Source organism: Falco punctatus, assembly GCF_963210335.1.
Source record: "Falco punctatus genome assembly, chromosome: 9".
NCBI lineage: Eukaryota > Metazoa > Chordata > Aves > Falconiformes > Falconidae > Falco > Falco punctatus.
The window spans coordinates 27799328-27812424 of NC_137589.1; the positions used below are offsets into that span (position 1 = coordinate 27799328).

At 35.9% G+C, this 13097-nt stretch overlaps 1 protein-coding gene across 1 annotated transcript in view; it reads right to left on the reverse strand.

Annotated features, from left to right (window-relative positions):
- Positions 1-13097, reverse strand: part of KNDC1 (kinase non-catalytic C-lobe domain containing 1) — a 72856-nt gene that overhangs the window by 31905 nt on the left and 27854 nt on the right. The window contains exons 4-6 of the mRNA XM_080402568.1: positions 8496-8642; positions 6853-6970; positions 5483-6504 (exon numbers count right to left, since the gene is read on the reverse strand). Coding sequence (XP_080258694.1) covers positions 5483-6504; positions 6853-6970; positions 8496-8642 — 1287 coding nt within the window. The remainder of the gene's footprint in view (positions 1-5482; positions 6505-6852; positions 6971-8495; positions 8643-13097) is intronic.

A 13097-nucleotide genomic window follows, 5' to 3' on the forward strand; every position in this document is an offset into this window, starting at 1 on the left:
CGCCATCCACAGGATGGTCAAATTAACCTGAGTCAGGAAAAGAAAGGATGCAGTCTGGTTACAGGTTGGTGAAATTCTTTTAGATGTACACCTTCGTTATTTCCCTCTGGCAAGCATCCTAGGGAACGACTGAACTCCAAATACTGATATTGCTAGCTAGTATTCATATGTTAGTTGTTCTCCTGTGATACTAATAAATAACCACAGTGCTATTGTCTCTTACTATAATTCAAGTCTCTCCCCACTTCAACCATAAAACCCCATTATTATTATACCTGGAAAAAATAAAAAAAAACCTGACGAGGTTATTCTTTTAGTGTCCTAATTATTCCAAATGCTCACCTTCCTACACCAGAAAGAGAGAATTCTGGAAGACTTCATCTGAAGACTGAGGGTTGAGATCTGCTGGGGATTTCTCCTTCTAAGACCTTGTAAAAGTTACCTAATATAGTCAGGGTATGTACGACCTGTTTCATCACACATTTAAATCTGTGATGAAAAAAAAAGATGCAGTCTGCTTGAAATAGTTTCCAAAGGAAACTTCTCAACCTAAGATTATGAGGCAATGTTTATTTATGCCTCAAATCTTAAATAAACAGTATTTAATGCAATGCACCTCATATTTCACCTTTAAGGTATTTAACATTAAATATCTCAAAAGCATTTAATGCCATGTATATTTAAATTCCACTGAACCTGTTTGTGTATTGGTAAACATTTAAATGTAAAAATCCCTTATTTAAGCATCTGTCTCAGGTTTGGTTGTATTTTAACATGCAAGTCTCTGATTTGTGGCTATTACAATTTACTACAACTTCAAAAACTCCACCCAACTGCCAAGAAAAAGAATAAATACCTGAAGTGCTGGAAAACATATGATTAAAAATTTTTAATCAAACCACCTGTAGCATGCGTTGTTTCCTAACTATCTATTCAAACATTTTAGCAAAGCAAGCTCAGGACAACTGTTCAGCATATGTAAGGCCTCAAGTCCACTTCATTTAAAGCATTATTTTAGTACCGATAGAACACATTTATTAATATATAATCACCAGTGAAGTTGCACCAAAGAGCAAACAAAATTATAATGCAGTGCCTCTTCCTGAAATTCTTTCTTCATGCTCTGTAACAGACCTTTTCATCACAGAAATTATGTAACCCAGTTTTTAAAATAAGAAACTGTTTTTCACAGCACAAATTTTGACAGAAAAATAGGAAAAAGCCATGAGTTATTATTGCCTACAGCTACCTACTAGTGACATTTTGGTTTATGTAAAAAATATTGCATTTTAAACGTCACTTGATGAAAAAGTGATTTTTTTTTTGTTCAGTGCTGCAAAGATCATTTAACAGGTCTTTTATTTCATTGTTGGTACCAGAATTGTAAAACCAAAACTTTCAATAAAGCATGCAGACTATGCCAACATGCTATATTTTATGAACATAATGCTGGCGTTATTTTAAACAGACATAACAAGCAAGATTTTCATTACTCTTTTCTTAAGTATAATTCTGGGAATTGACAACTTTTCTTTCCTTCAAGTGTTGTTTCCCCAGTGTTCAAGTGTCATTCTCTAGCTACATGGCCTTTCACTGCTCTCATGCTTGACTGGATATGAATGACCAACAGAAAACAAATGTATATATGCCAGGTTCCCATTAACCCTTCCCATGTAAAGGCATAGCATTTGAATCAGAGAAACATTTAAAAGCATTAGAGATGAGGCACACCTGATTGGAATGAAATTGGTTAGAGAAATAAAAGATCCCCACTCAAACTTGAAGTGAAAAATATTTATTTATGGCATGCAAAACTATAAAAATTATTAGGGAAACCCTCACAAGATACATTGCAGTAGCCAGACAAAAGCAAGCAAGTATTTTTAGTAATGCTTACTAGCAGTAAAGCACACAACATTAAGAAGCAGCTGTGTTGGAGTATTAGAAAAATATTGTCCACTGGAGAAGTATTGACAGGCAAGAAAAACTGTCTGTTCTCCAGAGTAGACAAGGTTGATCTTCAACCGGATGGGACAGGTATTGCACTTTCTCTAAAGAACAAGAAATAGTTAAGGAGATGCTAGAGATACTATGGTAAAAGCTCTGTTTGTTGCAATCATGCTTATCTGTTATAGAAAACTAATGAAAGAGCAGCAATGAAAGTCTTCTGAGGTGTTTTCTATTTAGCCCAGAAGACAGAATTCACATCAGTTAGGGCTTCACACTTTTTATGTCTGCAGTAAACAAACTCTCACACTCAAATCTTACCTTCTTAAAAAAACAACAAAACAACCCCAAACATTTTTAGGTATTTGGTGAAATTCTGGCACAAAGAAAGGAAAGGGAACTTGAAGGAGATGCATCAGTTATAACTTTTTGACACAGGGATAGCACAGTGTGGCTTTATTTCTACAATTCTCAGGAGGTAAGAGAGGCAGAAACTGCCATGCATCAGAAGCCTGAGGAATAAAATCTGTTTTCCAAAAGAAGAAAAAGAAGCTGAAAACATTACTCACCCCTCCACCCCTGCTGCTTCTCTAAGAAGACTTATAAAAGAGTCTGCTGTACAGTTCAATGACTACTGAAAATGAATGACTGTCCTTCAGTAAACAAATATTACCAGGCCAGAAGCTCAGCATTTCAGGGAACAGACAGCCATTTCAGAAACCCAGGTCTTACTCACAGATGTTGATATATTTAGATGGGATTTTTCCTCCCTACAGCAGTTACATTATCAAAGGTTTTTTCTAGGTAGTTTTTTGTTGTTTGTTTGTTTGGGGTTTTTTTAAGTCCAAGTTAGGATTTCCCTAAAAATGATAATATTTCTGTGTCAGAACCTGAATATTTGCTGGAATTTATTACGAAGAAAAGAATCTAGACCATGAGTCTTGTCTAACCTTTCTTCTACTGAAAAATGCAGCTATAAACCTCCAGTTTCATAGACAACCCACCCTGCTGTCTTCAATTTCGATTACATGTATTATGACACTGCTTATTAGGGTAACTGGAATAATAGTTACGTTCTCTAATTCAGTGTGATTGCCCTGTGAAGTCAGTGGGAGCAGGATAACCTCACTTCTACTAACAGCCTACTTATGTGGAAGAATGAAATTCTGTTCACAGAACAGCTGGAAGAACACATTATTTAAATTGATGACGAAATATTTGAAGAAAAATAGGATTTCAGAAGAATGGCAAAATAACCTGAAAACGTATTTTGGTTTATGTTTCTGTGTGCCAATCTCAAGTGCTGCTGCAGGAAAAGCAAACAAGACATTTGTTAGTTTTTAAATCATGCCAGAAATTTGGGAAACTATAATTCTGAGGAATATTATTTTTTTGAAAGTATCTTCATGTACTCAGCCTTAAACTGGTGTCCTGGTAATCCAGTAAGGGCAGTGTATAGATCTTACTTCAACAGATCTTGTCCTCCTTAAAGAACTCCTACCATTAAGTTTATGTTAAGTGATGGCTGCTTATTCACCACAGCACTGTAAGACTGAGGCTTAAGTAAGCCCATTTCTACCTCAAGGCAAGTGACTTAAGTGTGGTACCTTTATTTCTTGGAATGAAACAAAACAAAACAAAACAAACCCAACCAAAAAACCAAACTCCCTAAAACTAGCAAACCAGCTGCAGTAGTCTGACAGTTTTAGCCATCTTCACCATTACAAATAAACATGCAAATGAATTCCTAGGTTTATACTGTTTAGCAAGAAAAAAAGCGTTCCACTCAGAAAAAAAGATTTGCACATTAAGGTGACACACAGTTGTTTGTTGCTTGAATACTAAGACTTATCTAGATTTCTGTATACTAACAAGCTTTCTCCCAAGAAGTCAGTGACTGAAATTGCTATGATCCTTGCTAGAAATACAAGCACTTCTACCAAATGAAGCATGTTCATGTAAATCCAGAGTAACAAATGACATCGCAAAAGCAGAAGACTTCAGGATGATTATGAATATTTGCACTCTCTTCTGAATATATAAGGTTGCATAGTCCAGAGCTGAAAAGGCGGGGGTGGTAGGGGAGAAAACACAAAAAAAGGGGTAAAAAAAGGATGTCTACAGTAAATGGAACTTTTCCCAGAGTCTGAAAAATGCACCTGCAGGATTTAAAAATCTAAATAAAGGATTCAATATGCATACAATGACTAATTCCCTCAGACAGCAAAACCATGCCATGTGGTACTTATCCGTACTTACTATCCTCCCACGCTAAGAATTTAGTAAGTGCACATGTTATTGAGATTAGAAGAGGCAGGAAAGGGAAAAAAGCAGTTACAACAATCTTCAATGATGCATTATTTTTTTTAGCTATGATGAATCAAAGGCTCTTTACACACTTGACAGTCCTAGGTTACTACTCCAGTAGAGGTGTTCAGGCAAGGTGAAAAGAGAGATGGACACAGACTGAAAATAACCCTAGGTGCCACTGCATGGGATGGCTGGAAGACCGGCTATCAGGCAAGGAGAATAAGGCTGTAGAGTCAGTAGACAAGTAAGAAAAAACCCACACATCTTCACCTAAGCATAATTTCTGGAAATGAAATGTGAAGTTTGTGCTGCTCATTTTTATCAAGTCAGAGCAAGGCTGGTAAAGCATCAACCATCCTGCAATTTTAGCTAGCAGCTCTCCTATCACATGGATTGTTTACATCTCTTTGATCATGGCACAAGACAGCACCATCTAGTCAAAGACCAAACTTGTCCACCCAGAGAAAATGTAATTTGAGCAGAGAAGAGACCACACTACGACTATCTATCAACAAATTCTAGTAAACTAATTACCAGCTCTCCCTCTTCTTATTTGGCTATTTATAAAGATGAAATGCTTGAGACAACATATCCATCATATTGTGCACATATTTGAATTCTATCATGAAATATACATAACAAACACAGAGGCAGTATTTTAAGAACACAGAACAGATACAGCATATGTACAATTTTCAAAAACTTAAATGCACATGTAGTTTTTTTTTTAAAAAAAAAGTGGAGTCTTTTTACTCCTGAAGCAGATGGGCTATTGCCATTGATTTCAGTGAGGTCAGGTTTACAGTCAGGAACTCTGCAACTTTCATAAGCACCTGGGAGGTCCACTGCAAGGTAGTGAACTTTATGCGCGGTAACATAGAGTTAAAAATCTACATATGCTTTGGTAATGTCCTTTTACAAATGTAATCAGCTATTAAGTATGCTGCTCTAACACACTAGTGAGTATACTCCATTTGTAAAAAAAAATAAAATTAAAATTGATTTTGCAATAGCATAAATTTCACTGTAGCACTTTACTTTTAGAGAGGAAAAGAGGATCACCAAGTTTCCAATATTAACTCCTAAAGTGTGCAGACTAGCAAAATTCAGTTTTCCAGGATGCTAAAAGGGGACAAAGGGGGAAGAAATTGCACAGTATTTAAGTCATTTCATCTCCACATAAGTGACTACAGCAACTATATAATGAAGACTTTATTTTTACTACCTGCTCATTACTTTTGATTTCTGACCCTCTGCCTTCACAAAGATTATCTTCATTATTGTTTGCACTCATCACACCGTTGCTTAATTCTGGAGACCTAATTAGGTTTGATCCATATCTGTTCCCACTGGGTTTTGTCGTTAACACTGATGCCATCTTGTTAAAATGTGGTAAGGAATTTTCATTTGACCCTTGAAGTGTTTCAGAAGAGTCTTCCAACGCCATGTAATTGTCTAGCATTTTTGCTCCAGCAATTGATTGATTTGGGCCTTTTAGCACACCAGCTGTATTTGGCATTTCAGAGGTAGCATCAGAACAGTCTTCTTTGTGATCAGATGAAGCAAACCCTATCTTTTTACCATTAATAAGTGACATGTGTTCTTCTAGATTCAAGCCAGACACCTGTGTGCACACACATGGAACTTCTAAATGAAGATCATTAACCTGGTGATTCTTTGGTTCTACTTTTGGTGGACTATTAATAGCAAGTGAATTAAGATTTCCCTTTGAAAAAGCAACCTCATTATTATTGTCTAGAGGTAGTGACTCTTGTGTTAGCAAGTGATTTTTCCTAGCTAGTGCTCCACTGTTGGTTACAGAAGTAAAAAAGTTATTTGTATCGGCAGGTTCAAGTGGTAACTTTGGAAAGGTTTTAATTTTTCTCAAAGAACCTTTCTTAAAAATGCCATCTCTCTCCAGGTCAGTAACACATGACTTTATATCCAAAGCAACACTAGCAAAATTGTCAGCATAAACTGTATGTTTGTCGTCTTCTTTGCTCTTTTTAGCTTGAGTTGCAAGTTGAGAACGTTGAGTTTTCTCATTATCCAGATCAATTTGCATTTCCTTCAAACCACTTTCTCTGCCAGTCACCATAGTAACTATTGAAGAGTCCTTATGACAGGTAGCTGTCATATCTTCCACTGCAGACGAATCACCTGCTATGTTGTTTTTCTCACTGGAATGTAATTTAGATCCCAAACTTCTCTGACACATTCTTCCCTTCCACATGTTATCACATACATCTAGATGCAAAAACAGATGCTTATATTAAATGTGTATTTAAACCTCTCAATCTTCTCTAGTAAATCTTTATATTGCTTTTTCTGCCACTGCTGTTATGTATCTTCAGCATGTTACACACAATTATTTCTGGACTAGTCACTTTTAATCGTAAAAGACACAAAATATAATAATTATGTTTACTGAGAGTTGTATGTCCCCTGCTCCCCACCCTGAATCCACAAATATTTAATAATGACTTTCTGATATGTAGAAAGGAGCCTATAACAGTAAAGTACACATAGTATTTTAAAAATCATTAGATAGGTCAGACAATCTAAAGTTCTAGACTAAATACATTTTAAGGTTACCTTGAGAAGCACCAAATGATTCAATTGAAAGAACCCTTCTTCCAACAGCAGACAGGCTTCGACAAATGTTACTTGATGAAGCAATCTTCAGTTTTTCTTCACATAATGACAAAATGCTCTAGAGAAAATTAGTGTTAGATACTTATTTAATAATAATTTGTGCATTTTGACTAAAGTGAATCATGTTAACTCACACAGTACATCTGAATTTATACAATTCAAGTTCTAGCCTACAGTTAGAACACTAAGAACAACTGATAAAAATTAATAATCTTAAATGTTATACTTTATGAATAACATACTGGAAATGTAAAAAGCTAGAGTGGGAATAATTTTTTTAAACAGCCAGTGATTCACTTGAATTGAGTGACAGCGGCAGGATGATGAATGTTTTTATTACTGAAATTACATTAAAAGTAAATCCTGAGTTATTTAAAAATGGCAAAATACAAATATCTAGAAAACACTTCCCAACTAGAGAAAGCAATCATTATCAGATCACAACAAACAGTGTAACTTATCTCAGTCTGTAGCATAAGCATTATTTGATGGCATTAGCACTGGTTGTGCACACAATTAACTACAGATATTCACACATTTAAAAACCTGTCACTTTGGGCAGGGAGTAGAAAAGATCTGCCTTTCCAAATGCATCCCACTGTTTCCTCAGTAACTATTCCTAGATAAACACTGATGAGACCTCACAGCTCTGAGGAGCTGTTCTTCCCCATTAACCTGCTCAACTAGTCTTCTGCTGTTGTAAGTGAAAGGAAGAACTTGGCTCTGTTGGCTCACATATCAGATTGAGGAAGGACAGGAGAAAGTGAGACAGCTATCCAGCTGTGCTGGAGTATAGTCATGCCTAGAAAAGTCTATGGGTATCCCTCCGTATAACTCCCCTCACCCCTTTCCACCCAAGAAATTTCCACTGTTATTTTGTGGCTACAGTCCGAAAGTCTGCAAAAACAATGCATTAAATCTAAACTTTCACTCATTAATGTCAAGTAACACTGTGTTAGGTAACCTATATTTACAATATAAATCCTTTGAAAACATCATCTTGAAAAATAATATATATATATATCTTCAAATACTTTCTAAAAACTGATGGTAAAATAAGAGGCTAAATGGAATAAAATACAAAACGAGTCAAGATATCTAATCAATACTACTAAACATTTATATATTTACAGAAAAACAAGTTAGTAGTAATGCTTTGAACATTCAAAGACTAGAGGTTTCCTAGGGCGTGGCTCCCTCCATCCCCTTCTTAAATGCAATCCAAACACCATTTGAGGCACCATGCAAAGTTTGCAGCATAATGCCTGTGCTCTTACTTCTAATGACTTACTCTCTCTGTAAACTAAATATTAAATGGGAAAAAAGTTAATAAGAAAATTTAGATCCGCAAGTGTATTCACCCAACCTTCTTAAAAATCAAATAACTGTAAAACATTACATCCTTTTCAGGCTGTATCTCCATTAGAGTAGGAAGAAAGAAGAATTTCTGCTCAGTCTGGGAAAAACTCAGCAAAGATCTGAGCATACTACATATAAAGACCATCTCTCTATTAATGAGTACACATATAGAAATATTTTTGTCACCTTTTTTTAACAAAAAGAATTATGTAGGGCTCATTTACCTCAATATCTGGCCTATTTTCAGTGTTCTCTTCTTGCATTTGTTCCAGTAGAGTATGCAGATCTTGCCCAAATTCTGATTCTGTTTCAGGTTCTACTATATATTCTATTGCTGCTTTCAATGTTGCACCTAAAGAATAGATGTGTGCCTGGATGAAGTTTAAAAAAAGGCATTAAATATGTTACCAATTTTTTCTGTCCTGCCAAAAAAGGTCTGAGTTCACAAGGATTACAGCTTTCATTGTTTTTATTTTTATTTTACAAAGTAATAGTTTACTGTAAAGGTGGTTTAATTTAAACAGGAGGAACAAAACTGGCCTCAGTCCTGCTTTGGAAGATATGCTTGTTGCAAACAAAAAGAAAAAAACAGCTAGAACCTTTCTTCTGCCTCAGCGATAATCAGTATTACAATTGTTCGTCAGCTACAGTTGAATATAAAACTCAGCTCCTTGCATGTGTGTGAGTCATATTTAAGTTAGAAGCATGCTGGGCGATTATCAGGGGAAAAAATAATTAGTTTGACAAAAAATTCATATATAGAAGTATTTTGTAAGTGCTATCAAGCATAAAGAAAGCTAGCAGAAACAATACAGCATAATATCACTTGTCTCTGAAGACACTTATAAAAGCATTTTAAGAAATATTCCATGTTGGACATCTCTGCTTCTCTTAAAGCCCCCAACCTTGTGATGAGCTCCACTAAAGATGGTAAGCCAACAACTTTCTTAAATCTAGTGCTAATGCATTAGATTTGTCATGCAGCAGAGCTACCTCTAAATTTTAGAAGTTTTCTGTTTCTTAAATAAAAGACCTTTCCAGTTCTGCTTTAGTAGTAATGGTAATTTATCCATGATGGCCTGTATTTTCTTTATGTTCCATTCAGAGAACACAATTCAGTAAAACTTATAATGAAGACTATAAGTGCAAGTTTGTGTAAACATTTCAATGGTGATGCAGTACAGCCAGAAATTCAAGTGTTCTGAGCGCTGCCATCTCAGGTTTACAAACACATACAGAAATAAAATAATGACCAGATTTGTACATTAAATCTGGTTGTACTCATGCATTTGCTTGGCTATTTTTCACCCTAGCAAGACGGCTGACTCTAAGGTCAAAAGTAATTTCCTCCTTTGCCCCCACCCCCAATTTTCTGATTGAGGTCTATTATTCTCTCTAAATTGTATGAAGGGGAGGTAACTTGTAATTTATATATGCAGGTATGCGTATATTTACTTTCTAGTGAGGCAGGACACCTCCATGAAGGGGAGTGCGACACCACCTCATTGGGGAGCTCTGTGTGTGTGTGCGCGCCTTGGACAGTTCCACTTCTCCTCTGGCCTCCGTGCTCCCCCAAACCAAGAAAGTATAAAGTAGTGCTGACTGCTGGATCTACGGCCTTGATTTATCCATGGCGTACATCAAGATTAGGACAAAGGTCAAAAAACCAAATATGTCATCTGATCTAAAAAGAAAAGAACAACATCTCTGCAAAGCAGTAATCTTAGTCTTAGTTTCTTCACTACCATACAACTTCACCATCGAGCAGAAGCGGTAACTGAAGACTTTGTTTTTCTTTTGAGACTCTCAGAGGAACTCAGACAGGAGTCGTTACAATTTTTGTTTTGATTTAGCATAAAAATGAATGCTGTTCATCTGTTCCAAGAGTAAGGGTTACTTCCCCCACCCTTCACACCATTAAGCTACTATAACCCACTCAGCAGCAGTAGCCTTACTAAACCACACTGTTGATAGACTGGCATGATTTATTTTTTTTTTTTAATGTAAGATAAACCAAACTGCATTGGCAAAAGGATATGAATACTATGAAGCCTGAGCAAATAACCCACTAACAAGATAAGGGGAACACAGTTATTTCGTCATACCCCCCAAGTTTCCACTATTTTTGCCCAGGCTATTTCAGCTACAGAAAAGGAACTCACCCTGGACTAACAGCTACTCAAAGGAAGTACAACTCCTATTAATAAGTGTTTAGAGGATGATGGTCTGCTGAAGTTAACTTGCTATAAAACTAAGTAGGTATAAACTAACACCTTTTTAAGGCTGCCCAAGACTGGAGGCCTGAAAAGGCAACTGCTTGCAAAAAAACAAACAAACAAAAAAATCTAAACTTCAGTATATTTCAGTTCAGAAGAAATGTAACTGAAATACCTTCCCCAACAAGCAAGAATTTATGAAGATGGTTTGAATTTTTTTTTCCTACAGACTTTCATAAGCTTTTGCACAGCAAAGAGGAAGTGTAGATTGTAGAACTCACTCCTTTGATGTTAAATACTTTCAGTAAACCTATATAATTTTGCATTTCTCAATGGACAGCATAACAGAAAACTGAACATAGAGTTAAAACAAGGAAATACAGAAAAAATCATAATACAGCTCTATTTAAATATTTTTGGTAGAATATTGTACTGTTGTAGTTTAATATACTTGATATTAATAAGTTATTCCATGTATATGATATGATCTCTAACAAGTGACATCTCCTCTGTTCCACAAAATGACCTTTAGAGAAATAAATTAATCACTCTTTAAAGAACTGGAGGAAAAAATCATAACGTACAACTTAGGGACATATACTACACAGACCAAGCAATATCAGAATACTAGATGAAATAATGCCACATAGTGTGGGGACACCTTTGAATTCACAAGGTACTTCTGAACAGCATAACTAATTTCAGCCTCCCTATACCACTGCTAACATAGGAATAGGTAGAAAAATGGCTTTATTAAGAAAATTTGCTTTTAGACTCTAGCATTTACTATGTAACTGACACCAAGCTTCACGGATGATACTTCAGAGATAATATATTGCTTATGTGCTTTTACATCACATGGTGAAAGTAAGCAACACTTGTACTCTATCAGCAAATCTTGCACTTTTATTTATTCAGTATAGTGCTCTATTTATAGAAATGCTAAGGTTAAAGGCGGCAGCAGGAAGAAAAATAATAATTAATCTACTCGCTTTTGGGGCAGGGTGAGGGGGAGAGAAAAAACTACGAAGATTCAGCCTCCAGAAACAGATAGTGTTGTAACACTTGGCATGTCCCCAACAACCCACATCAAGAGACAGGCTGTAGCCATGAAGTAAGAATTAAAACCAGTTTAACCTCAAATTGTCAACCTACTTCACACGTTTCCTTTTGCCTGTTTGTCATTTAGCAAACAGAATACTTCAGGGAAAGTCCATGAACTAGAATATGGATGGAAAAGATTCTAGTTCCTGCCTCCTATTCTTTTCGTTCAGTTCAAAAGTGGTATTTTATGTGTGTCTACAAGCATCTCCTTTCAAGGCTACTTTATCATTTAGACATAGCCTGTAAATTTAAGTCGCTCCAAAAAAAGCATGTGATTCCTCAGCACCCAATTTGATTTATAGAATGCAATATCCATTCCAAATACACAATGCGTAAGAATAAACAAGAGTTTATCTAGTCTTCTCTCAGTAAGAAATTTATAAGAAATAAAGCATTTCTTATAATACAGAAAAATAAGAAAGCATATTTGAACATAAACTCATTGTATACAACTCGGCTCCAAAAGTGGGACAGAATTGTGAGGAACTCAGCTTTGAGGGAACAAAAACTTTGCCTTTTGACAAATTTCTTCATCCATATGAGGATGGATGTGGACATTATAGGATATAGGAACAAGAAGAGCAGAGCAACATGTTACTTCAACCCACTTTTTTCAATTAACAATTTCTGTTCATAGCAGGGTATAACTCATATCCCCTAGCCCACCTTTAAAATCACAAGTGTCCGAGATGCCAGCAGGCAGGCTTCCACTCCCTCCAATATTGCTGTTCTGTTGTAAAGTTGTTCATGGCACCTTTTCTTGTTTAAGGCCAGTCTCATACCGAATAAAGAAAGATTTTTTTTTGCCCACACAGAAGACTGTTCTGTTGAGATTCTTCCTTTCCTTTGACATCCAGGAAAGCTAGTTTTGAAGATGGCCATTTCAATCACCATGGATGGCTTGTACTTAATTCTATGTTAAAACATTTATTGGGAACTTCAACATCTTTTCCAACTTGATATTTCTCTAAGGTAAATCCCCTTTTTACTTTTTCTCTCTTCCAGTTCCTCAAACACCACCATCACCACACCCACAAGAAAAAGGAAAAAAAAATCCAGCTACTTAATTTCCTTAGCTGGCAGTAAATATCGTTAATATTTAAGGTAATCCAATGTAACCTTAAGTCTTGTCTGAACTAGAGCAATGAGAAAGCGAGTTTGTGGTCATCCACAAGGTGGGGCATTCCCCAAGTTTATGCATCGAATCCACTTCCCACAGTTTCAGCTTAGGAAGCAAATTTCACTTTCTGGGAAAGGAGAGAAAGATGATAAACACAACAAATAAAGCAAATTCATAAGTACAAAATTCCTAATGCTCACTAGAAGGGATTGGTCTCAATGAAAAAAATCCTCGCAATTAAGCTAACGGTTTTGTGGTATGCTACAAGGAGAGTAAGAAATAGGAAAGGGCAGCAAACAAGTTTTCTTCTCCCGGAAGATAAGCAAAAACTGGTACTGCATTGGTAGGTAGGTATTTTTCTTAAAAGAATTAAGAGGGCTTTTTCC